Source organism: Fusarium sambucinum, chromosome I (assembly GCF_050947815.1).
Source record: "Fusarium sambucinum isolate potato_lamoka chromosome I, whole genome shotgun sequence".
Classification (NCBI taxonomy): domain Eukaryota; kingdom Fungi; phylum Ascomycota; class Sordariomycetes; order Hypocreales; family Nectriaceae; genus Fusarium; species Fusarium sambucinum.
The window spans coordinates 11648940-11672401 of record NC_139294.1 but is presented as its reverse complement, the minus strand read 5'-3'; the positions used below and the strand labels follow the sequence as shown (position 1 = coordinate 11672401).

The following is a 23462-nucleotide window of genomic DNA, read 5'->3' as shown; positions in this document are numbered from 1 at the left end:
AACAACAGCCCAGACTTATATATGTTCCCTCCCCCTTCCCAAGGTCCTGCAATCTGTACAATGCCCCATCAAGACGCTGCTTGAGATCGGTGAGATTAGTCTGAATTGTCTTGAAAGCGTTCCTGGTGGGGTTTCACTTGTTAGTAGATGCCTGTCTTTTCGGCTCATGGGCTCTGACGCTTTGCCTAAATGGGTAGATCTTAGGGTCGTTGCCGTTGAACCGCTCAAGTCCTTGCTTGGCACCAGAGGCAAAACAAGATAAACGGGCGGGAAACCGGCACTAGATTGAGTTGTATATGAGTAAGCCTCAGCCTCGCACCTGAATTGTTTAGTTGAAGTGAGAGTCAAGTGGTTTAATTGCACTCTGTACGGTACTAGATAGATGGGGCACTAGTCCCGTACCCCGTACCTCGTATACCGTATACCGTATACCGTATTTCGTACTCCGTATTCCGTATCTCGTGACATGACGTATGGCATTTCTTTGCACAGCCTCACTGCTAAAACTTACCGGCAAATGAATCTTTGAAATCTTTTTTATTTTTTTAGTTTTTTAAATGCAACTTCCGCCAATCTTACCGATGTCAACTAGAAGAGCCCACACTAAAACTCGATCGGGCTGTATTCAGTGCAAGCAGAAACATGTCAAATGTGACGAAGCCCGCCCATCGTGTGGCGCATGCACTCGCTGGAAAGTCCCCTGTGTGTTCAAGGTCAACCCCAACCACAGCAGAGCCAAAGCATCCGCCAAGGTAGCAGTAAGCTCACCAGTTGAGGTCCCGAACCTCTCTCCTTCAACTATCGAAACCAGATCGCCATCCACAAGCCAACATGACACCCCCACTGCTGCTATCACGCCTACGGTGCAACCGGAGGCTCAACGCGAAAATATGACAATGTGGGAGTTTGAGTTACTTCATCATTATATCACCAAAGTAATTGAATCCTTTGGTGTGCCTCCATTTATGCAAAAGTTTCTTAGCGAAGAAGCGGTCACGCAAGCAACACAGCACGACTTCCTCTTCCACATCACCATCATGACATCTTGCTTACATCTCGCCCTCACCAAATCTACACGCTTCACTCAAGCTCATCACGAGTTCATCTTGGGTGGTTGCAGTGATGCTATGGCACAGTTTCGCAAGGAGGCGGAGAATATTGACGAATCCAACTGGCGTGCCGTCAGGCCGTTCGCGTTTCTCATGGCGATATATACATTATCCCTACCACTGCTGGTCGACGCCCCAAAAAGCCCAGAATCCATTCTCGACGAAATCATAAGAGTTCTCAATCTACTAAGAGGAGTTAAGGAGTTTATTTCATTAACAGACAAACTGAATGTGGAGGATGAAGAGTCGAAGGCGCATTACGAGGCTCTTCGGATAACCTCAGTATCGAACTCCGAAGAGGAACTCAGCATCGATCAAATAGTTGCAAATCTAGTTGACCAAGTACGAGCATCTGAAGACGACATCCACACTCGCTACGAGAATCTCAAGGCAATTGATGGTCTACGGCGAGCTTCAGATCTCAGCTTTATACTCAGTTTAAGACCAATTATCTGGCCGTGTACGGTGGAGCCGGGCTTTTGTGCTTTACTAGAACAGAGGAATTCCACAGCAATGGTGATTCTTGCACATTATGCTGCGGTGTTGGATCAGTGCAAATCACTCTGGTGGTGTGCGGATTTGGGATCTCAAGTCATAACAGCAGTGAGAGCTCTTTTACCGAACGATATGCTCAGGGTAATAGCTTACCCATTAGAAAGGTTTGATATTAGATAGGTTTGATCTAAGCAACCCACTGGATAGAATGGAGTCCAAAGATTATTTGAATTGGGTATTAGTCATAGTTACGTAGTTAAAAGAGATGCAGCCCAGGATGAGATTTCACAAGCTGAAGTCTTTAGATAGAAAACATATGTGGGTTGGCACGGGCCTAAGGCGGTGTGAGCTGAGCAACCATGTCGTATTCCAGCCAATTGCATACCACCGGTGAAAAGGGACTTAGCTTCTGGTCAATGTTACATCAGGAACAGCCGCTAAATCTTACTACACTCCACCCTACTCCACAAGACAGAAACATTGGAGAGTGGGTATCGCAAGAGCTGGTCTCTGAGAAAGAGTTGTTATCGAAAGCTCTGAAGAAGGACCCCGATCTTTTAATGAAAATGCGATCAGAAATCTTGATTTCGCAGTAGCAATCTAACACGTTTATATTGCAAATTAAACTTCCATGGCAGATTAGGTAGAAAATAATCTGTTACTCGTGGGATAGAGACCATATGTGGGATCTTACTGTATATCCATAGTTCAGGCTTAAACACCAAGTTTCTCAGTTCATACAGAATACACAATGGTGAAGATACTATTATGAGCTTCTTTTCTATAGTCTATCTATTGGAGTATGTATCTTAAAAACACACGGAGTTCCTGGTCGATGAATCATATGAAAGAAATGTTAAGTTAGGCAAATAGCATCGATTTACCCTATACTTTCAAAAAGGTCATATTGAAACATGACGACAGGGATAAATATCACGTGATATGGCACGGGATTATCAAGCTAGTGGGTCTCCCAGGCTAGAATGAAAATAGATGAATCATCTTAGCAGTGTGACCTGACAGACTTTAACATGTATCAAGTCTGACAACGGGAAAACAGGCCTTTTCTTCTAATGTTTATCAACCTACTATACTCTGTCTCTATTGTTTTTGGAAGCAGAAATGCAATCTTACAAGCTGGTATAGTACGCACTAGGTTTGCGGAATATTACCGCATATACCTAAGCGAATATGCATCATAACCTGTCATGTGGTTCGACGCATGCATAGAAATAGAGAATTCAAATTCGTTTTCTTATTAGATAATAGACCAATTATATCTGTGGCATAGCGAGGTTGCATGTACTTTGTTCGTTGATGCTCCTGCATGCCAGTTGGGTATTTACAGGGTAGATGGATGTCCACTGAAGGTTTCAAAACATGCACATGACCAGTTGTAAAGACTCAAGCCTGTCCACCGGACCTGGAAATACTACCGTAGCTAGCAAAGCTATCCGCCATTGGGAAGATGATTATCAATTTTAGGTTTTCATCATCAATAGAGTGCCTCTTTGTCCTGCATAATGTAGTATGGACCACAGTCTAATAGTTTCGACCTTCGGTGCTACGGACAGTCCGCTGTCCGGACCCGTAAAGCCAAATGCAACCCCAGCCCTGCCAAAATTCAACTGCTGACTCGAACGGCCAATCATAGGATCAAGACCGTATTGTTCTTCATTATAGAACAATCTGGTCTCGATGCGAATGCTACCTGTATTGAACTCTATATCGAGATAAGACTAGTAAGACATGCATCATGCACGATATAAAACGTCGCTTATGTATATCTATCTATCCCCGGTCATTATCTGCGAACTACCGGTATGCAACCTCCATCTTCCCATATGCAAGCCACAACACTCGCTTGAGTATTTCGTACTACTTAAAGTTGCATCTATGCGGAGATAAGAGGGGAAGATATCCTTATCTTGTCAGGTTTTAACTTATCTTCATGATATCGACATGGGCGTTTTCTTTGCCCTTGATGGTGTCTATGGATCTTGCAAAGGTACCCTTCTCGACAACTCCATGACTCAAGTCATACCACGTCTGCATAATGGACCGATTTAGAAGATGATTCCACATGCGTTATCGGAAGCTATTATTCGGCTACAGATGCCAATTCTGAGAGCTGTGTCATAATATATAAACCGCAGTCCTTGACGACTGATTCGAAGTTCACCACGAACAGAGTCGTAGAATCATTCGATACTGGCTTGGTTCTCATCTGCTCGGAAGACAAGTTTCAATTTTTGTACTTTGAGATACGATAAAGAGCAAAATGCGTCTCGCGGATTTCTTGGTCCTAGTTTCTCTGGCTCATCTGGTTCTAGCCAGGGCTTTTCCTGCCGAGAGGCTGAAAGGTCTACAGATGGATCAGGAATCTGTTTGTTCCTCAGCCCAACCCTCGACGAAGGCTCCTCACAAGAACTTCTGGGGGTCTCTAACCAAAAAAGAGACTGCCGACGTGCTTGCTCTTCTACACAGCAATGCAACGAGTTTCAACTTAACCGTTGCAGAGAAGGCTGGCAGGTATGTATTGAATCCTCAACGAAGGTACTTGGAGTTTCTAACACAATTGCAGCCGAGACAACAAGATGTAAGTCGTTTCGTTCGGACGATGTTTTCTTAAAATTGACTCATAGGATTCTAGCATGTCGGTTGAACTCATGATGCCTAACAAGACCGATGTCCTCCCATTCTTATCAGACAGCGACGGTACCCCGACCCGATACGCCTTGGCTGCAGTCATGTTTGGTGCACCTGAAGCAGCGTATCTCCAGGAATTCAAGGTTGGGCCACTGCCAATCAGTAACTTGTCAGTTGTCGTGCCTTTCACCTTTGCAAACACAAAGACCGGTGACGGTAAGATTGCAGTTGTCAACCCTGACGCGGAGGAGTATGCGGACTTCAACCTCAAAGTCATGAAGGAGGCAGAGGACGTGACCAAGCGTCTCTGGAACCTAGTGAGCTCCATGATCTTGAATCACTGCATATTTAGCTAACAGAGTAAAGACGGTCGATGACGGACTCCAGATCCCATTAGCTTTTGCAGCCCCTCTCAATGTTACCAACGGAAAAGTCATCATGTGGCAAGGCTTCAACGCACCTGTCACGAGCATCTACGATACTATTTCACTACTTCCACTGGGTCTGTTCTTGAGGACAGACATCACAGGTCGTGATCCAAGCAAATGGAAAGTGACAGGGTGGGTATACAACAATGAATTCTACAAAGATCTCGACGGTCTCCGTGCAGCTATGGACCAACCCGACTTCAAGGCAATGGGAATGAACTTGGACCAGCCTTGGGCCCACACAACCAAAAATGGTGATGATCTCCCGCTCGATGATCAACCTCCGCCAGCATCTGTTCAGTCTGTCAAGTCGAGATTCTTTGTTGATGAGGATGAGAGCTATGTGACTTGGAGTAAGTAATTTCTAGTTTTCCTGTCTGTTATACCTTACTGATCAACTTGTTAGTGGACTTCTCTTTCTATGTCAGCATCACGAGAGACAACGGGCTTCGACTCTATGACGTTAGATACAAAGGGAAGAGGATTTTCTACGAGGTACGTGTTTGACATCAATGAAGCATAGCTTTGACTGACCTTTTTAGTTTGGAATGGATGAGGCCATCGCCCATTATGCGTAAGTTTTGGACACAATTGCCTATGGCGTTTCATTACTAATCGCTGTGTAGAGGTATTGACCCAGTTCAATCTGGAATCTGGTAAGTGATAACCTGTTTGTGTATCCTCAGATTCGCTAACCTTGATCCTAGTTATTTCGACAGCATGTCTGGATTTGCCCCCGCAATGATCTCTCTCGTCAGGGGTATGCTATTCCTTGGATGAAACGACTCGTGTATGACGCTAACATGTCTCAGGATACGACTGCCCAGCATACTCTCACTATGTCAATGTGACCGAGACTACAGGCGAGACGACCTTTACTCAGAAGCATGGCCTCTGTAAGTTTCTACCTTGCATCAAGCAAGCTTCCACGCTAACGAATTTTCCAGGCATGTTCGAGATCGACAAGGGCTACCCTATCCAACGACACTCCTGGGCCGGACACACCACAGTGACGAAGAACATCGCGTTCAATGTCCGTGCCATCTACACAATTGGAAACTACGACTACATGATGACCTATGAGTTTCATCTCGACGGTTCCATCGAAGTCTCTGTCAGAGCATCAGGCTACATCTCATCGGCATTTTACGCCCAGAACGAAGACTATGGATTCAAGATTCATGACAGCCTTTCTGGATCTCTCCATGATCACGTCATCACATTCAAAGCCGACTTTGACATCTTGGGTGAGAAGAACTCTTTGCAAAAGATTGCCATTGAGCCCACGACTGAGAAGTGAGTATTCTATTTACAGACGTTTTTTCAACTCCCTAAGTATTCTATAGGTACAAATGGTCTGATGGGACGCGCAACACGATGAAGGCAGTCAAGAGCTTCATCGAGAATGAAGATGATGGCAAGATCAACTGGTCTCCCAATGGTGGCGCGATGTACGCTGTGGTCAACAAAGACGCGAAGAACACCTATGGAGAAAATCCAGGGTGGAGAATTGCACCAGGTTAGTGTTAACTGAGCATTTGAAAGAAGTATTGACCTGACTGACATTCATAGCTTCTGGTGTGGCTTATCTCACTGTTGAAGATTCCTCAGTCACACAAAACGCTGCCCACCACACAACGCATCATCTCTATGTCACTCGACAGAAAGACAACGAATTATACGCTGTCGGAGCGTACAATTCGCTGACTCCCGAGGATCCTCAGGTTGACTTCAATGAGTATTTCAACGGGGAATCGCTTGACCAAGAGGACATGTAAGTATATTGTTATTTCTGTTGGTATAGACCTGGACTTACTGTGATACAGTGTTGTTTGGTTCAATTTGGGAATGCACCACATGCCTCACACAGGCGATCTTCCCAACACCGTCTTCTCGACCGCGCACTCAGCCATGACCATTGAGCCGTTCAACTACAATCTGGGAGATCCTTCGCAGGCTTCTTCCCACCAAGTCTTGATTAAGACTAAGAAGGGTAGTAAGGCCGACATCGTTACTCATGGTGCTAAGAATGCGACATGTCCCATTGACTTGGTATGTATCTTGACTTCTCCGTTCTTTACAGCTCTAACATGTCTGATCCCAGGCTCAACTAAACCCTGATCTTTCCGACTATTCCAACAGTATCAGAGTTCTCAAGTACCCTTTTGATGGATCAAAGCCAGACCGTTCTTAAAGAGGAACGAGTTGAATTTGGGGCCCTTACAGTGACACCTGGTCTTTGTAGATAGAGAGAGGCAGTTAGATTCCTCGATGACAATATTTGCCAACGCTCAATTGTATCTATATTTCCCGGAACATGCTGTTATCCATCTGACCACGGTGTTTAAAGTTTATTCCACGCTTGGTATACACTCCACCATTGCTAGAATAGAATATTCCCACAGTGCCTCTTGGCTTCTAGATTGGTCTAGGTAGATAGCTACTGATAAAAGTCCTCCAATCAACATTTGTAACAAGCACAATGTTAAAGACGTCTATCTCCATATCCGCGGGGATTACTTGGGTTAGTGCCCGATTTAGGCCGTTTAGACATTTTAGAGCTCATGTGAGGAACAGACAACATGCCCAGTTTTAGCTAACAGTCAATTTACCCTGCAAATATTATTTCACTGTTGACAAGTAGGCTGACAAAAGACATTGGACTACTAAACAAAAGATCGACTAGTGCCGGAAAATTCAAAGCGAGCTCTTGTAACCGTTCCCAAATCCAAACGGCTATCCAAATACTCCAAGGAAATAAACCACGAGGCGAACGGACTAGGTGCTGAAAATGCGGTGTTCCTGTCCGAGTCCTTGCTGGTGTAGTTAACAATGTCACCACTGTCCACCATCTTGAACTTCTTCTTCTCCATTGCTGCTGAGAGTATGCGATAGGACGGAGACACATGGATTTCATCGTGCCTGAAAGAGTGCGGCTGATCATGCACATCTCGGAATGTGCTGTCTCCCCTATGAACCAGGTTGACTTTGACCAGGACATCCTCCTTTTCGACAGCCGCAGTGCATTCCTCATCCCCAGATTTCATGCAACCATCTTTCTTGATCGTCAAACCATCGAGCCAGAACCGGACTCTGTAGGCTCGTACATCTGCACAACCAGAGAAATCAGGGTAGGCTGAACTAGAACGCGACACAGCATTCAGTGAGACTAATAGTTTACCCGTAGCCAGGAGCTCCTTCAATTGCCTGGGGTCCAAGGTGACAAATTTGCCACTCTCCCTCTGGTAGTCTGATGGGAAGCGAGGCGCATCTGATCCTTTCTTTGCTCTAAGGTCGAACAACTGACTGTTGAGTGAGCGCTGGATATTTTGAAGCTCAAAGCTATCTAGGGACAGAGCTGCATCATTTGTTGTTTCGCTTGCTTCGACAAAAGTTGGATTCTCCAGTGTCGCGAAATAGATCGCACGACGATAGTAGGAAATAAACCTCATAGCTCGAGCTCTGATATGTGTGTAGACATTTTCCACTAGCTGTGCCATCTGACGTTGTTGCGTTAGATCTTGCTCTTTGAAAACCGCTGACTGCACAGAAGCACGCTGCTTGGCCAGTCCTTGGGCTACACTTTGGAGACTAAATATTTTCCCAAGTGTCAGATTGTACTGTACAATGTCGTTGTTACGACCTGTGACCAACTTCAAGTAGTCGTGCAGCGTAGTCCGAACTTTCTCAGCCCTTTGGCTCACAGCTTCGGATGCGAAGTCCTTGCAGAACTTTTCAATTTGATCAGAATCGGTGATAAGTAACTTTGCATTTCTGAGATTCAAGTCCAGCTCTCCTGTTTCAGTCATAGCAGGTTTGTCCTCATACTCCTTGAGTGCACCTTGGAGATCCCCAGACACTGCTTCGAGCTTCTCCAGAATCAACGTCTTGTCCACCGGAACTCCTTCGCTATCAGGAATGGTAGTCAGACCTTGCCAAGCGAGCTTCGCGGCTTCTTTAGCGGCAGATTCCTTTGAAGGAGACGTGGCTACACTCATAGCAGCACCTTTTATCGATTCTTTGCTCACGCTAAAGTTGAGAAAGACTTCCCCCTCCAACTGCTTGATTTGGAAGTCTAACTCAGTCCTTTGCGTTATGATTGCTTGACGAAGATCAGGGCTCATGACCCTCGCCCTCAGTTGAAGCAGGACATCGCGTAACTCAGCAAGTTGCTCCCTTGCATCTAGAGTAGCCGACCTGATGTGTTCCAATATGTCTTTACGAGCGTCTCTATTGGCCTCCTTGTTCTTTACTGCGTTCAAATACTGGGTATTCAAAGCTTCAGCATCTTGCAAAGATTTGCTGAGGTCGTTTGTTTCGGTCTTGAAACTAGCTGCTGAGATACGGGGTACCCAGTCACATCGTAATCCATAATAATCGACTGAGGTACACATGAGCTGGAACAGCATGTTCCGAGCTGTGTTGTAGATGTCCTGTAGTTGAGCTATTACTTCTGCGGAGCCGGGAATTCCGAGATCCTCTTGATGCTTCTCGTATAGCGCCTTCAGAATAGTCAATTTCTCATCGTTGACTGGCTCCAAAACATATGCCAACTTGTGGACCAACGATGCAGCTGTTTCCGCTGCGGACGAAATGCTTTCGGGATCTCCGAAGTAAAAGTAGGTTTTCGCCTTTTCAAGTTGCATCTGGCATTGGAATGGATGGACTGGAACCATGTTGGGAAGTGGTGCAGGGCACTCTTTGGCAACGATCAAGTCAACTTGCCCAGAATTGCCATTCTTCCCAGTCAGTCCGCGGTCACCCTTCACAATGATGGCAGAGCCACCAGAGCCTCCAGATACCTGACAGGAACGTTGTAGCTCAACAGTCTGAGCTTTTAAAGCTTCTTTGATAACAAAAATTGTTTTGGCAACCGCCTTGCCAAGCACCATGATAGTTGGACTGCGGGATGAGGAGGCAGGTGCCAGTATTTCGAGAACTTGGTCATAAGGATGTCCGACCTGAGAGCCTAAGCGGTTGACTAGGACCAAAATGCTTTCCAAGTTCTGTAGACGCCGATCGTTGATATCTAGAACCTTTGTAGAGCCTTCAACGTCACCCTGCCATGCTTTAGGCGGGCAAAGCTTCTGTAGATTTACAAGAAGCTGATACACAGTGGCCCAAGAAGAGACAAGAAAGGCATGGACATCGCCACCATTTCCGCCAGTTCCAGCTGCGATGGCCATGTTGTTTGTGGTCGCTCCATTGCCGCCACGTACATCTAGGACGAGAGGGGAAGTCGCGGGTGACCATGAACTGACAAAGAGTTTGAGAGTACCGCCATCTTTTCCATTGGCAGCTTGGATGTCTTTATCATGACCAGTGACGTTATAAATACCGTTTAAACCTTGCAGAGAAACTCTGGGCTTACTATCGGCGGCGATAAGGAGCTTGGTTGTACTCAAACTGATTGTTTTGGCAACATCTGATCCGAAGGAGGACTCATCCGGATCGTCTGAAGCTCGAATGGTGGTTATTTCGGAAAAGATGTTGATTGAATCTGGGTAGCTATCAATGAACATCCCGATTTCAGTACCAGGTCCGATGTCGACTCCTTGGTTTGATGCGGACAGGATTGTAATGGATCCTGGTCGTTCAATGACCTTGTAGAATTTTGACTCAAAACGTGGGGCAGTCATGATGGTAAGGAGAAACAAGAGAATGGTGATTGTCGATGAACAAAAAGCTCAACGGAAAAGAAGAAGAACATTGAGATGTAGGTTATGATACCTAAGAGCAAGTACCCGGGTGGGTCTACAATGGACTGGATAGAAACGAGATTTTGGTCAGCACAGAAGCCGACTCAGGTCAGCCCGCCACCGAGAGCTGCACTAGCCAAAAGAGACGCGCTATTGGGCGGAATTAAGCCCAGATCGTTCTTTGTTTCAATTTTATCTCCCTGCTGACCCTCACATACCCATCTCTGCATTAATAGTACGTTTTCGAGTTATTCCAGCTGCCCTCTGGCCGCCACTTGAAGATCACTCCTGCATTCAATAGTGTGATTGCTGTCTGATTCAGCTGTAGGAATACCGATTTACCCAGACCGCTCTTTGTTATTTCCAACATTGGCTCCCTGCTGACACCTGAATACCATTCCTGCATATTTGCGGTCTGTTTTCTGCCCATCTCATCTCCGGACGCACCGATCCACATTGCATGTATTCCAGTCAAGAATCGAGTTATTCATTTGATTCTGCATCTCAGCTGCCTTCTGACACGCCATGATTGAGATGAGTAATTCACTGCAAAGAATATGCTTAAAACGTGTGCCTTCAAGGTGAATTCTTTCATGGGAAACACTTACAAACTTTATCTTTCAATCATTCTGCTTTGAAAAACATTATTTTCTTCATCTTTTTATCACAGTCGCCATGTCTGCAGGCCAACGCAAAATCGCTCTCGACTCCATGGTCAAGGGGATGTGCAATGCCCGTGATTCTAACAAGGAAAGCGGATTCACTCTTGGGTGGGATGTTGTTGTTTCGTATACGGAAGACGAAATCAACGCCCTGCTTAAAAACAAATGGGACAAGGTGATTAGATCCGACTGGCTGATGCTGCACATGCGTTGCAATGTTCCTATCACAAACTGGCTAACAACCTACATAGGATCGGACCAGAATGGTAACTGAAATCGTCAGTAAATCGGACGTGTTCGACGAAGACGATGGAGAAGAGATACGGGTTGTGCGGAAATTGTTTTTGGATGCTCCCCTGATTCGTTTCCATTCCGGCGAAGGTGGTGAACCCTCTGTTGAGTTGACCATGCCCGTCATGTCTGGTTGGCGTCAGCAAGAGGATATGCAGACTGGAAAGCCGAAAGGCGTCCAAAGTGAGATGCCGACCAACGCCTTCAACATCAAACTATCTGGAATTCGCTTGGGTACAGTTGTCGGCAAATACGAGGAGATCAAAAACACGGCGAACCAAGATGCCACAAAGCTTTCTATCGTCAACTCGAAGGAGACTTGCGTTTTCCGTCAAAATCTTTCCAAGCCCACCACAGACGATTTTGAGGTTGCCTGGGTTGTTCTCGACTTAGCCACTGAGGGCGAAAAGTACACCGTGACTGGTGAGATTACCCTCAGTCCCAATGATCCCAACTACAAAAAGGCAAAGGGGTTACTGAACAACGTCGTCGGATCTGCCAAAGACTACTTCGAAAACGGAGACAAGATTGATGTCCTCCGGTACGCTCTGGCTACAGTAAAAAACAAGCCTCAGTTTGATGGTGCCATTTCCGTCGATCTGACTCCAGTCAGCTTTCGACTTGCGACATTCTCTGCAAGTTACACTGCGCAGCGGGCACTTTCTTTACTCATCCACACACAGTCTGGTAGGGACGCTGGAGAGAAAGCGGATCTACAGACAAAGTGGAAAGGCCAGTGGGTGGACAATGGCATTGCGCCTATTCCAGATGGCCACACAGCTTCTCTGATGTTCAACCCTGAGTTAACCTTCAAGACTATGATAGAACCTGGGCTTGAGCGTAGCAAAGCGTGGGATGTTGATGATGAACGTCTCAAGGATCGAGAAGGCGGCCTCGCTTTCAACGCTAGAAAGACGAGAGACTGGTACGTTGCTTCTGGCTCGTTCGATTACGAAGACACGGTAAACTTTTGCACCCTTTATGTCAGGGGTTGGCAGAAAAATTTCAAGGTATGTACTAGTGGAGTCTTTGATAAATATTCTTATAGAATACTAATTTGTATGTATTGATAGAACGACCCCGCGGCAATCCACATTCATCAGAAGGTAAGCTAGTTGACAAGTAATCAGATAGATCATATGACTGATTCCTGCTGTTAGAACTACGACGGACCCCCTGTTGCAAACATCAATTGGAAGTTTAACATCGAAAGCGAATGGACCGACCTTACAAAAGACGGGAAGTGGTACGCACTTGGCAAAAAGGTTGAATACAAATCCGTCAATGTAAGTAAAAGCAATGACCCTTCCTTCGCCTCATTGTATAGGATTTTTGCTCACTCAAAACAGGTTCGCACAACCTACTCCCTGAACGATGACGTCGATCTTATTGTTAAGACCACCGACACTGATGTCTCTTTCAGCATCGACGCCAGCAAAGTGACAGAGAAATGGCAACTCTCTGACGAAAAGATTGACCACAAGGGTGACTGGTTTGATCGTGCTACTACGGCTATCAACAATTTTGTTAGCGCAAATCCTACCGAGTCAGCATTGAACAAGCGAAGAGAGTGGATGGGGAGCCTGAAACCCAGTATCGAGTTTGATGTTGTTGGCCTGGGATTCTTTATGACGACTAATCTGTTGAACCCCGGTGCGAAGGTGATCAAATTGGATCAAGCGGTCGGCTTGCGCCTGCCAAAGGACCTGTTGCTAGTTGGCGATGTTATCCAAGGTCAAGACGCCGTAAAAGCTCGATGAGGCTGCAATTACGGAGAGTCGAGACAGGCTAGCCGCTCCTCGTCTTGTGGTATTGGAACGCAAAGATATGTTACTTCTTTTTGAAAGAAACGTTACGCATAACAAATACGAAAGTGCAATTGATCTACGCTGCGCCCATATTTTATTTCATAGTGCTCTCTTGTCTCTTAATTTCCGTTGTCTCCTTAATCGTTTCTTAGAGCCAATCATTGTAAATTCTATTATATGAGCAGCATCGTCCGGTGTAATAGCCCACTAATTGCCTAATACAGTAGGCACTGTATTTATCTCTAACAGCCAGGTCACAACTTACAGCAGCTTCCTATAGCAACAGATAGCTTCTTCTTTCATAGAAGGTTTTTATAGAAGCAGCTTCTTTTTACAGAAGCAGCTTCTTCTTCTTATAGAGGGTTTTTACAGTAGCCTTTGGCAGAATTTATACTAGGCTCTTAGAAGATTTGCACCTAGCTGTAATTAATCTGATTGGCTAGGTCCCCTTACACCGTGACCGGAAGGGTACCCGAGAATTTGAGCTTGCATAGAGCCTAAAAATGTTAAAGGAGTTCCTCACGCCGACCAATATTTGTCATAATAAATAGGGGTGACTTGGTCCTTTGCCGGGACTACTTCTCTAGAAATCTATGTCTGTTCCCATATGCTGCTCTACTTCTCGTTGCTGGTTGTTATTTACTCTATGGCTCTTTGTGAAATTTTACTCTATACTCGATCTTCTGCAATCGTTTTTAGTATAGACCTTTTGGTAATTCCGGTACAAGATGGGAGAATCTCGACTATATGAGAACGCTTAGTTACATAACCATGTGCGGGGAGAGACGGAATAGCCTTGGGAACTTCCCCGCTTTCCGATGATGACGATTGGTAGCCAGCGTGAGCGATGAGCTTAGCCAAGACCGACGCAGAGAATACAGGGTATAAAGAGTAAGAAAGAAACGAGAATTAAAGTGAAAGGATGCGAAGCATGAGAGATAGTTTTGTCATGTATAGCTACTACATACAGGATACATAAATCGTCTAGGGTACGGGAGATAAAGCTAATGAACTGGAACTCAACAAGCAGTTCAGTCATCATGTTGATGAAATAGGCTTCTTGGAAAGTGTGGCAACAAAAGCAGCCAATGCAGCTTGAGGCTGATAAGCCGGGACCTCATGACCAGCACCATAAACTCGTAGCCAGCTCAAATTTCCAGATGTCTTAAATTCTCCGTACTTGGTTCCATCAACGGTAAAGGACTGAAGAGGGGCTGAGACGAATGACTTGGGAGCAATTGAGTTGAGAGCGCGGTAGTTGCCCATCCAGTTGCAGATCCAGTCTATGAAGATATTAACTAAGACACAAGTTTCGATGGGGGACCATCTAAACTTACCGGCATCACCTGCCCAGATCAAGACTTGGATCTTGGAGTCAATGACTTTGGACAATGTTGATAAGAATGATCGCCCCCCTAACAATGGTTCGTAAGTCGTGATTCTGCATAGTAGTAGTAAAGGTACTTACGATCGCCACTGTTGATAAACTTGTTATAAGCCGCCTCGGGACATTCGCCGTATGTTGACTGCGCGCCAATAGCTTTCATCACGCTTGATGACTGAAGATAAGTGGAGTAAGTTGAGGGAGGAAAAGGGTCGTTACTCGAGGCCCGGATATCATAAACGTCAAAGTCTGCTGAAGCCTCCAAGGGTTGTTCAATGGCTTGACTGCAGACATCGTCCGCATTGCCACAAGCAGCGTCGTTGCCTGTGAGGCCTGGGCACTTGGCGAAAGCAGGCACACACTTTTGGTTGTAGGTGTTTAGGTACTTGCTGTACTGAGTTGGGGTGATTAGCTTTTTGTAGGTGTTATTGGCGGCGTATTCGATGTAATCTCTGTACTGATTGGCTGCGAGCATGGGTCAGTTCCTCTCTATAAGTAGAACGAAGCAGACAACTTACCAGGATCAATCCATCCATTGTTGATGCCAAGAGCCACGAGGTTGATCTTATCGCCCTTGATGGTGCCAGCATCAATAGCAGCATTCTGCTGCTCAAAGTAGTATGCAAATTCAGGGCCATAATGACCACCATAAGATTCAGTGAAGAGACCAAAGTCACGGTTCTCATATTCGGGAAATTGAGCATAGAAAGCTTGGAGGAGGTTCCAAACTCGAGGAGCGGCAGCAAGAGTTGATACGGCATCATCATTACCGTAACTGAACCCAGTACCAATAGGTTGATCGACATACAACTGTGGAGGTTAGGTTGTGTGCTTTGAGAAGAAGTCAAAGTCATACCATGTTTGCAAATGTGTTCCATGAGTAAGGGTTCAGGGTTGGCTTAGATCCTCCCTTGTTGAAGGTGCAAGGGCCATTTTCCTGAAACAGACCGATCATGGAACTGCAACCAGGCCCACCGTTGAGCCAAAGGGCCAGCGGCGCTGTATTGGCGTTCTTGCGAGACTCGAAAAACCAGAACCACATGTTCATGTTGTCGCCTATCGCGTGCTGTCAGAGATTGCATACTTCAGGGAGCATAGTTTCGGGAGCTTACCGACGGAAAAATAACCCGAGTGCTGGTTGACACCAGGTGTAGTCTCGCAGATTCCAGAGTTGGAGACAAGCTTGGTCGTGGACTTGGTGGCTGCATGCTCAAAGACCTTGTACTTGATTCCATTGTCTTCAAGTGCATACCTCTTGTCGAGACCAGCTGCAGGTGTCGCGTTGCTATACCCAGCGAGGGTAAGCGCTGTGAGGACGTTCAACAAAGCCGCCTTCATATTGACTCGAGTTGTTCAGTTTATTAATCGAAATAGTGTTGGCTGTAGAGGTAGAGATAGTACAAGACGGACGATGGAACATTATTATATAGTAGTTTTGAGTGGTTAAGAAAACATGGCGCTTACAATGCCTCACAGCCTAACTTCCATTCGCAAAGTCTTTAGGTACAGCATGCCTTATCGGCGTGAAGCAATGATTCCACCTTCCTTAAGAGCTAGACCTTTTGCAATTCCAAAGGTTCCGGAGGTTCCTGGCCTAGTCTGGCCTGGTTCACGATCAGCCGATCAGTTTTACGTGCCAGTGGGGTAATGTCGATCTCATGGTTTTGCTGAACAAGGCATTGTGCTGGTTGTATTGGACTTGCTATCGAGGCTCAACTTCCCACCAACCGAGTCCGACAACCGACCGAAGGCCTTATAAAAATAACGTAATATCAGCAATATCACGACTTATTCTAGCTCACACATGCAAAAAAAGATATACGTGTCTTATCCGGAGCTTCGTCTCACCTTCCAGAATGAATGATCTACCTCCGGATCTAACTATGACATCTTATAGCTCGGCACTTTTTAGCCGTCACTAGGTGGTATCGCATGCCTATCACTGCCGTTCAGTTGCCGAACATCCGATACCTACAGCGATGATTGGTCGAAACCTTATCAAATTCATGCTTAGAATTACCCAGTTACTAATTAATGACAAATACGGCAGGAAAATATACGCGTTCCTGTATTTAGATACTAACCATTTTTAAAAATGTATTTTAAATTCTGTCTACAATGTATGAATTTTAGTCTTTTTTAAAGCTCTTGATTTGAAACCGTAGAGTCAGAACGCAGATATCATCTGATTCTCGAATGAGAGCACTATATGAGTTTTGTATGTTCACATTCTACACCGGCTGAGTTTGGAGATTAACTCTGCAATTTAGTGCAAACTAGACTGTGGTTTGAATCGCACTCAGATTTAGTTAGATACAGTACCACTTCGATGCAGATCCTTGCAGACCATTATTGAAGTGGCTGCTTCACAGTCAGCTTCGAGAATCCACCACCCCTTTCAACAACACGTTGAATCTCCTCCAATACCTTCTCTGCAGTGCTTGTAGCCACTCGGACTGGTGGTAGTCGAAACAATGTCCCATAATTCTCAATAGCCCAGGTCAAAGCTTCCCAAGCCCTTTTGTGGTCGGCAGGCCGTGCTGGTATAGTAACAGCATGGGGAGCACCTGGAGGCAGGATCGCAAAGTCGAAACCAGGTGTAGCCACGGGCATTGTGAAGCGTTTGCCGTCACGCAATACAGTAGACACAATCCGCGTATCGTCTGAGACAGCTCGGAGTACCTGATCCCCCGAATCAGGAGCCCCTGCTGCATCGAATGCATAGTCGAATCTCTCAAGCCTTAGGTCTTGCAAAGCTTTGGCGATGGATTTGTGAACATCTGGATCCCTGTAGTCGAATACATGGGTGATACCAAGAGATCGAAGATGATCGAAATGTTCGGGCTTTGCCGTGACGAAAATAGGAGAGACACGACTTGCGATGGCAAATTGAAGTGCACAGTATCCAACCGAACTTGTTGCTCCCCATAGCAGAAATGGCTTGTTGGGTCCAAGTTGACCCTTTCGCGAGGGTAGCGGAAACCCGAGATGGTTGTAAAGAGCGTCAGCTGCAGTCATAGCTACGACCGTTAGACTCGCTGCGTCGGGCAACGGCAAGTTGTCAGGTACCCTATACAACATGTCTTCCGGACAAATGATGTGGGCTTGATGTGTTCCATAGCTGACGGGACGGCCAAGACCTGAAGGAGTGTAACCAGCTACAATATCTCCAGGCTTATAGTTCGAATCATTCTCTGCAGATTCGATGACTTGACCGGCAAAATCATATCCAATGACAGTATTGTTGATGCCGAGTTGAGTTGCATGCTTGATGTCGGCTGGATTCACGCCAGAGAACAAGACCTTGATGAGTAGTTCGTTTTTACCTGGCTTCGGAACCTGCGGTACTTCGATGACTTTGAAACGACCCTGTGAATCCACAAACAGTGCTTTCGTAATGTCCATGGTTGTTATACGCTGTATATCAGATGCAATAGTTTAGGCGTCTGATACTTTCCTCGCTGGACTTTTTTTAATCCGCGGTATATAAATTTATAAAGCCTTAGGAAATGAAGAAAGAATTGGACTGATTGAAGTTAATTCGATTGAAGTCAATCCGGATAGCCATATTTATAGGCTGGCTGCTCGGCAAATGGGTTTACCGAATTTGCCGTGTATGAAGTTTAAATGACCTGAGCCGGGTTTGGTCAAATGTCCGAATGCCGATCACGAAACCCTAGAATTTTGAGTGATCTGTTGAACACGAAAGGTATCACGAGTACGATCAGGTGATCACATTATACTTGTATATTTCTTTCTCGTCTGCATCCCTTTAACTTCGATCCTTAATCAATTCATTCAACTATCACTCTCATACCTCAATTTGGACATTATCGCGGATCCTCATCCTGTCAAACCTAGGCTCAGACTAACTTAGCCCACTGTATCGGGTAAGTAACGTCTTAGATTACAGTATTGGATATAATTACTCGTTTTCCTTAACTTGGGGCCAGATGGTATTTTCAGACTAACGCTTTGACCAACTGAGTCACCCCCGTTTTGTTTCTCGTGTCTAATATGTGTTGGTTGGCGATATCGAATGTGAACTGAGCAACCCTTGCAGGTCATGATAGCTTCTGCCAATCATTAATTGTTCCAAAAGGAGACCTTGAAGTTCTCTGAAGCTCAAACCAAGATGCCTTGTCTATTCCATTTTGCACACTGTCAAGATCGTTCAGGGTCGGCGCAATAATTCCATTATATATACTTGAAATAACCCTCGTGCTTCCAAACCAATCACCCTAGATCTCATGGTGGGAGACCTTTCGCTCTCATTACCCGTTGTGGACATTTGGGGCGCTCCCACAAGCCAAGACTTGGCTACAAAATGCCATAACGTCCAATTAGTCAAATATTGATTTCTTATTTTGTCTGGCCCCCAAGAGGGAACGTTGTTGGGGCACCAATAAGACTTTGATTGGTTGTGAAATTATCCGTTATATGCATGTGAGACGGCGCAGCAATTTCATGCAGGATAAAAATGAAAGAGGAAAGAATGACGAAGTCAAAGCCCCTGACAACTCATATCTGTGGTGCAGGTTATCGAATGAAACTGGATTCAAACAGGGAATTATCTCTCTGCTGCATGACTTGGCAAATTTAGAGGTATTGATTGGTTATTTACTCTCACTTTTACCTTGACTTTAACGCCCCCAGGGCCATCAATATGGCGCCACAACATGATATATTTGTCTTGGGTAGCCCGGTTTGTTAATAAAGACGTCTCCCACGAACTGATAACGCTGAAAAATCTCCTGTGTAAAGTCATCCACAACGAAGGAACCACCTCATACGCTCGCTACACATGGCTTCATTTTCAGGCTGGAAGAGGACAGCCTTGTTTCTCACTATTCTCATTACGACTCTCTCAATCTTACTCATTATATTACTCTTTGTATCGCTCTTTCACCTTGATAAAAAAGACAAGTCTGTCTATGGAAAATACCGTGATCCAGGAGGCCTGGAGAAAGATGCACTCGGCCTAAGCATCTTGTACGAAGGGGACTGCATGGTGTCAGCTAAAATGAACTTGTGGATCCATCTCACTGTCAATATTATTGGTACCTGTATTCTGGCGACATCTAACTTCTTCATGCAGAGCCTGGTGGCGCCCGTAAGAGCTGAAGTTGATGCAGCCCACAAAACAGGGTACTGGCTAGAGATCGGCGTCCCATCACTAAGAAACTTCCGCTTTCTCAGAAGACGAAAGATTATTTATTGGTCACTCTTTTGCCTCACTTCTATACCGTTACAACTTATCTTTAACGGTATCGTTATTGAGACAAAGGCTGCTAACCAAGGAATGATCATTCTAGGCGCTGAAGACCTTCTCAAGGGTGATTGGTACAACTTAGACCCAATCTACTTCATGAGCATGATGCGCTTCCTGCCTGAGGAAGACATTCAGCAACATGAAAATCGCCGTCAGAATCCCGAGCGGGACTATACAATAATGGGCAACAAGGCTATCAGCGATTCTTTAACTGCTAAGGAGACTCGAGGGAACTGGGAATTTCTTTCATTTCAGGACTGCATGAAACGATACAACAGCCCGGATATAGATCTTACGCACTATCGACATGTAATCTTTGTCATGTACGATTACGACGACCTGAATCTTACTTCTACGAAGGGTTGGAAGCCTAGTGATATAATGAAGAATACGACCAACGTCCCCAGCCCCAACGAGACAAATCCATTCTGGGGATCTGATTATGTTAGAGGACCTGGAACATCGGAAACATCTATTCAGTCGACAGGCGTTTATGCCTTTACACAATCGTTGCCAGGGTATTCTGTCGACAAAGACAAGAAACGTCCTAAGTGGGTCTCCAACACGTGGAACTTCGAATATACTCAGAATATATTTGACCCTGTATCTGGGTTATTCATACCGGATCCCAGATTTTTCACCACAAAACACCGCGCTCTGCAGGTCGATCACTGTCTATCTGAGAGGTTTACCGCGCCATGTCAAGTCAGCGTTGCCAACACCCTTTTTCTTATTGTTTGCGTTATGTGCGCATCCAAGTGCGCGTTATGCTACTTGGTCCTCAAACTCAAGGGCAATGAGAGTCCGCTTATGACTCCTGGAGATGCCATTGCCTCATTCATTACAAGACCAGATGAAGAGACTAGAGGAATGTGCACATTGAATTCAAAGGATCTGGACAGAACTCCAACCAAAAAGCCTCAGGTGATTGGTGACACCACTCATAATCGCAAATGGTTGCAAGGCCCGAGACAATGGCCAGTTGATACTTCTATAAGGAGATTTCAGAACGCTATACCTCAGACTATTTGGAGGCTTTCATTTCTTCTTATTGGTAGCTCTCTTATCGTGGCTGCAGTCATGCTAATTATCGCTGTATTGGGCCAACCACTGTAAGCATCAAAATCACCTCTTCCGCACAGGTTAATACTGACAGCCTTACCAGAGGCGAGTCGCAGTTTAGTCATACGCGAAAGAACAGCAACGTAGGCTCTGGTGGCCTCAATAAGTTGTCGCTTGTACCAATGACTATGGTAGCTAATTTGCCACAACTGATTCTGTCCATCTGCTACATCACTTATAACGGCCTTTTTACACGTATGCTGGCTGAGCTTGAGTGGACAAAATACAGCATTGAGTATCGGGCTTTGCGCGTCACTGAACCTAAAGGGGAGCAGAACTCTACATATCGTCTTCAGCTACCGTATCGCTTTTCGGTGCCGTTAATTATTATCAGCACTCTACTACATTGGATATACTCCAACTGTATCTATGTCAGTAATTATCAAGGTAAGTACATACATCTATCTACACACTTAATGATGAATCTAACATGCCATAGATTATAACTCTATTTATCCGTATGAACCGCGGTTTAGGCTTGGTCTACAATTCTCCACGAAAGCAATTCTTATAGGTTTTTGTCTAAGCCTTGTCGTTGCTATTACACCTGCATTCCTGGCCTACATCAAACTACCAGGCACGACGGTAATCTCTGGAGGAAACTCTGCAGTTATCTCAGCTGCCTGTCATTACCCTTCGACGAAGCTCAAGGATATCACGACTTCAAGATCCAGTCGCCAGTATGACAGTATGAGTGTTCGGTTAATGGCCAATCAAGAGCTGGAAGAGCTCGAAGAACTCGAGGAAGTGGCAAGAAAGAAGCTGAAGTGGGGAGTGTTGATTACAGGTAACAGTGAAGAAAGCTTGGTAGGTCATTTGGGTTTCGGTACAAAGGACTCTGACGTTGGGGAACCTGTCGAAGGTGAGTACTATAGTGGGCTGTGATACAGTGGGAATACGAATCTATTTCGTTAGAAGGATATATGCATTCAAAGGCGACAAGTGTTGTCTGAAGACGACCATAGGCCACGATCTTGGGGTACATACAGCTATATACTCAAGGGTTTCAGATTACAAATTCAGGGTTGTCGAATTCAACATCGAGAGTAGCGCGTATTCGTCCAAGTGCCAGTTGAGACATAATGTGAGGTTTTGATAGCTTGAATAGGAGAATATCTAATGAATGTAAATCTACAGAAAACAAGACTACAATGCAAATAATGGCAAGTTACAAACAGAACATCTGCCAACAGCTGTGACAATATTTCTATATACCGCCCCATAAGTAAAGCCTCATAGAAAACGAATGGCATGATATTCAATTCTTCGACATTAGGGCATCTTTTCAGAATGATGCGGAGGGCGGTCTACTCCATCGTTGGTTTCGTAATGTGACGGGTTATGACGGCCTTTACTCACTTGGGGCACTGTTCGCTAACCTCGTCAGGATCGGCACATTCGTAGAGCGCATCAGGGCAGCAGACCTTGCCAACGGGGCAGAAGAAAGAGTCTCCGCACTTGGGGCCAAAGGTAGCAATAGGAGGGGATATCGCAATGGTGGCAATCGGTTCTTCGCGTCGTCCAAGATTGGCATCGGCCAAAGGTGGAACAGGACATTCCTCGAAACATCCAAGCTCGGCAACTCCATCGACAATGACCTCGCAGCATTTAGGCTTGTCTGCAGGGCAAACTTGGTCACCGCATTTGCTTGGGTATGGCTGTCGACGGTCGAGAGCTTGAATTGGTGGACATTCAGCAAAGCATCCGATCTCGGCTACTCCGTTGACAATAACCTCGCAGCACTTGGCTTTGTCGGCAGGGCAGACTTGATCGCCACACTTGTTGGGGTACGGCTGGGGCATGGCGTTGACAGAGACGCTGAAAGCGATGGCTACAATAGCGTTTGTGAAGAGCATGTTGAAGATTTGAGTAGTTGGTGGGTAGTATGGTGAAGTGAAGACTTGTTCGAGTCTTGGTGAGATAGTATGGTCAAGATGTGTTTGAGTAGTGTGATGATGCGGTTGAGCGAATTTGTTTGATGATGGGAATTGCTCTCAATTTGTAGATTAGAAGCCCATCACTTTAATTGTACAATACCCTCAAAATAACAGATGTTTAAGCTGGTTGATTCCTTGGATCGGTCTTCACCGTTGATCATCTGGGTGAAAGGACCGAATATTCCAACGTCTAGAAGTTATAAAAAGCTGGGTTGTTCTAAGAAAAGCCCATTCTGCCTATAAAAAGCTATAGGATGGATGTAACGTAAAGTCTCTCACGATTGACACTATTGTCTGTTGCCGGTCTCGGACCTCCGTTCCAGATCGATTCACAGCATCAATTGTTGCGCCAATGGGGGATTCCGTCTTGTGGTATCGGAACTGACCGTTTGGGTTATTGGAAGGAGATACGGAACAATGTCATTACCCTGCTCTTACTGGATATATCTAATAGATAACTCTTGATTCTCTGAACTATGTAGCTAAAAGTTTGGGAATGTCCTTAATCGGCGCAAAACGGGTCCTACAACGTTATTCGGCATTGCATTTACCCTGTAATTACCTTTTTTTTGCGGAGGTTGCAACGTTTCCCCGCGTATTATATCC

At 45.4% G+C, this 23462-nt stretch overlaps 8 protein-coding genes across 8 annotated transcripts; 4 read left to right on the top strand and 4 right to left on the bottom strand.

Moving 5' to 3' along the window:
* Positions 1–557: 557 nt before the first annotated feature.
* On the top strand, positions 558–1784 carry FSST1_006509 (Zn(II)2Cys6 transcription factor domain-containing protein; the record flags this gene model as incomplete). The annotated part of the gene is made up of 1 exon (XM_083232884.1): positions 558–1784. The coding sequence occupies one exon, from the start codon at positions 558–560 to the stop codon at positions 1782–1784; it is 1227 nt and encodes a 408-aa protein (XP_083089939.1).
* Positions 1785–3885: 2101 nt separating this feature from the next.
* On the top strand, positions 3886–6875 carry FSST1_006508 (copper amine oxidase; the record flags this gene model as incomplete). The annotated part of the gene is made up of 14 exons (XM_083232883.1): positions 3886–4136; positions 4189–4203; positions 4258–4570; positions 4620–5034; positions 5088–5176; positions 5224–5255; positions 5308–5337; positions 5389–5441; positions 5494–5577; positions 5629–5977; positions 6028–6200; positions 6254–6455; positions 6508–6733; positions 6786–6875. The coding sequence occupies 14 exons, from the start codon at positions 3886–3888 to the stop codon at positions 6873–6875; spliced, it is 2322 nt and encodes a 773-aa protein (XP_083089938.1).
* A 472-nt stretch (positions 6876–7347) lies between these two features.
* On the bottom strand, positions 7348–10320 carry FSST1_006507 (uncharacterized protein; the record flags this gene model as incomplete). Its single annotated transcript, XM_083232882.1, has 1 exon — positions 7348–10320. The coding sequence occupies one exon, from the start codon at positions 10318–10320 to the stop codon at positions 7348–7350; it is 2973 nt and encodes a 990-aa protein (XP_083089937.1).
* Positions 10321–11055: 735 nt separating this feature from the next.
* On the top strand, positions 11056–13093 carry FSST1_006506 (uncharacterized protein; the record flags this gene model as incomplete). The annotated part of the gene is made up of 5 exons (XM_083232881.1): positions 11056–11217; positions 11294–12343; positions 12407–12439; positions 12494–12619; positions 12683–13093. The coding sequence occupies 5 exons, from the start codon at positions 11056–11058 to the stop codon at positions 13091–13093; spliced, it is 1782 nt and encodes a 593-aa protein (XP_083089936.1).
* A 1086-nt stretch (positions 13094–14179) lies between these two features.
* Positions 14180–15863, bottom strand: FSST1_006505 (Alpha/Beta hydrolase protein; the record flags this gene model as incomplete). The annotated part of the gene is made up of 6 exons (XM_083232880.1): positions 14180–14424; positions 14479–14556; positions 14610–14990; positions 15044–15335; positions 15382–15581; positions 15638–15863. 6 exons carry the CDS (start codon positions 15861–15863, stop codon positions 14180–14182), a joined length of 1422 nt encoding a protein of 473 aa, XP_083089935.1.
* A 1011-nt stretch (positions 15864–16874) lies between these two features.
* On the bottom strand, positions 16875–17930 carry FSST1_006504 (uncharacterized protein; the record flags this gene model as incomplete). The annotated part of the gene is made up of 1 exon (XM_083232878.1): positions 16875–17930. One exon carries the CDS (start codon positions 17928–17930, stop codon positions 16875–16877), a length of 1056 nt encoding a protein of 351 aa, XP_083089934.1.
* A 1399-nt stretch (positions 17931–19329) lies between these two features.
* FSST1_006503 (uncharacterized protein) lies at positions 19330–21804 on the top strand (the record flags this gene model as incomplete). Its single annotated transcript, XM_083232877.1, has 3 exons — positions 19330–20909; positions 20954–21306; positions 21359–21804. The coding sequence occupies 3 exons, from the start codon at positions 19330–19332 to the stop codon at positions 21802–21804; spliced, it is 2379 nt and encodes a 792-aa protein (XP_083089933.1).
* Positions 21805–22204: 400 nt separating this feature from the next.
* On the bottom strand, positions 22205–22775 carry FSST1_006502 (uncharacterized protein; the record flags this gene model as incomplete). The annotated part of the gene is made up of 2 exons (XM_083232876.1): positions 22205–22226; positions 22279–22775. 2 exons carry the CDS (start codon positions 22773–22775, stop codon positions 22205–22207), a joined length of 519 nt encoding a protein of 172 aa, XP_083089932.1.
* Between the last annotated feature and the right edge of the window lie 687 nt (positions 22776–23462).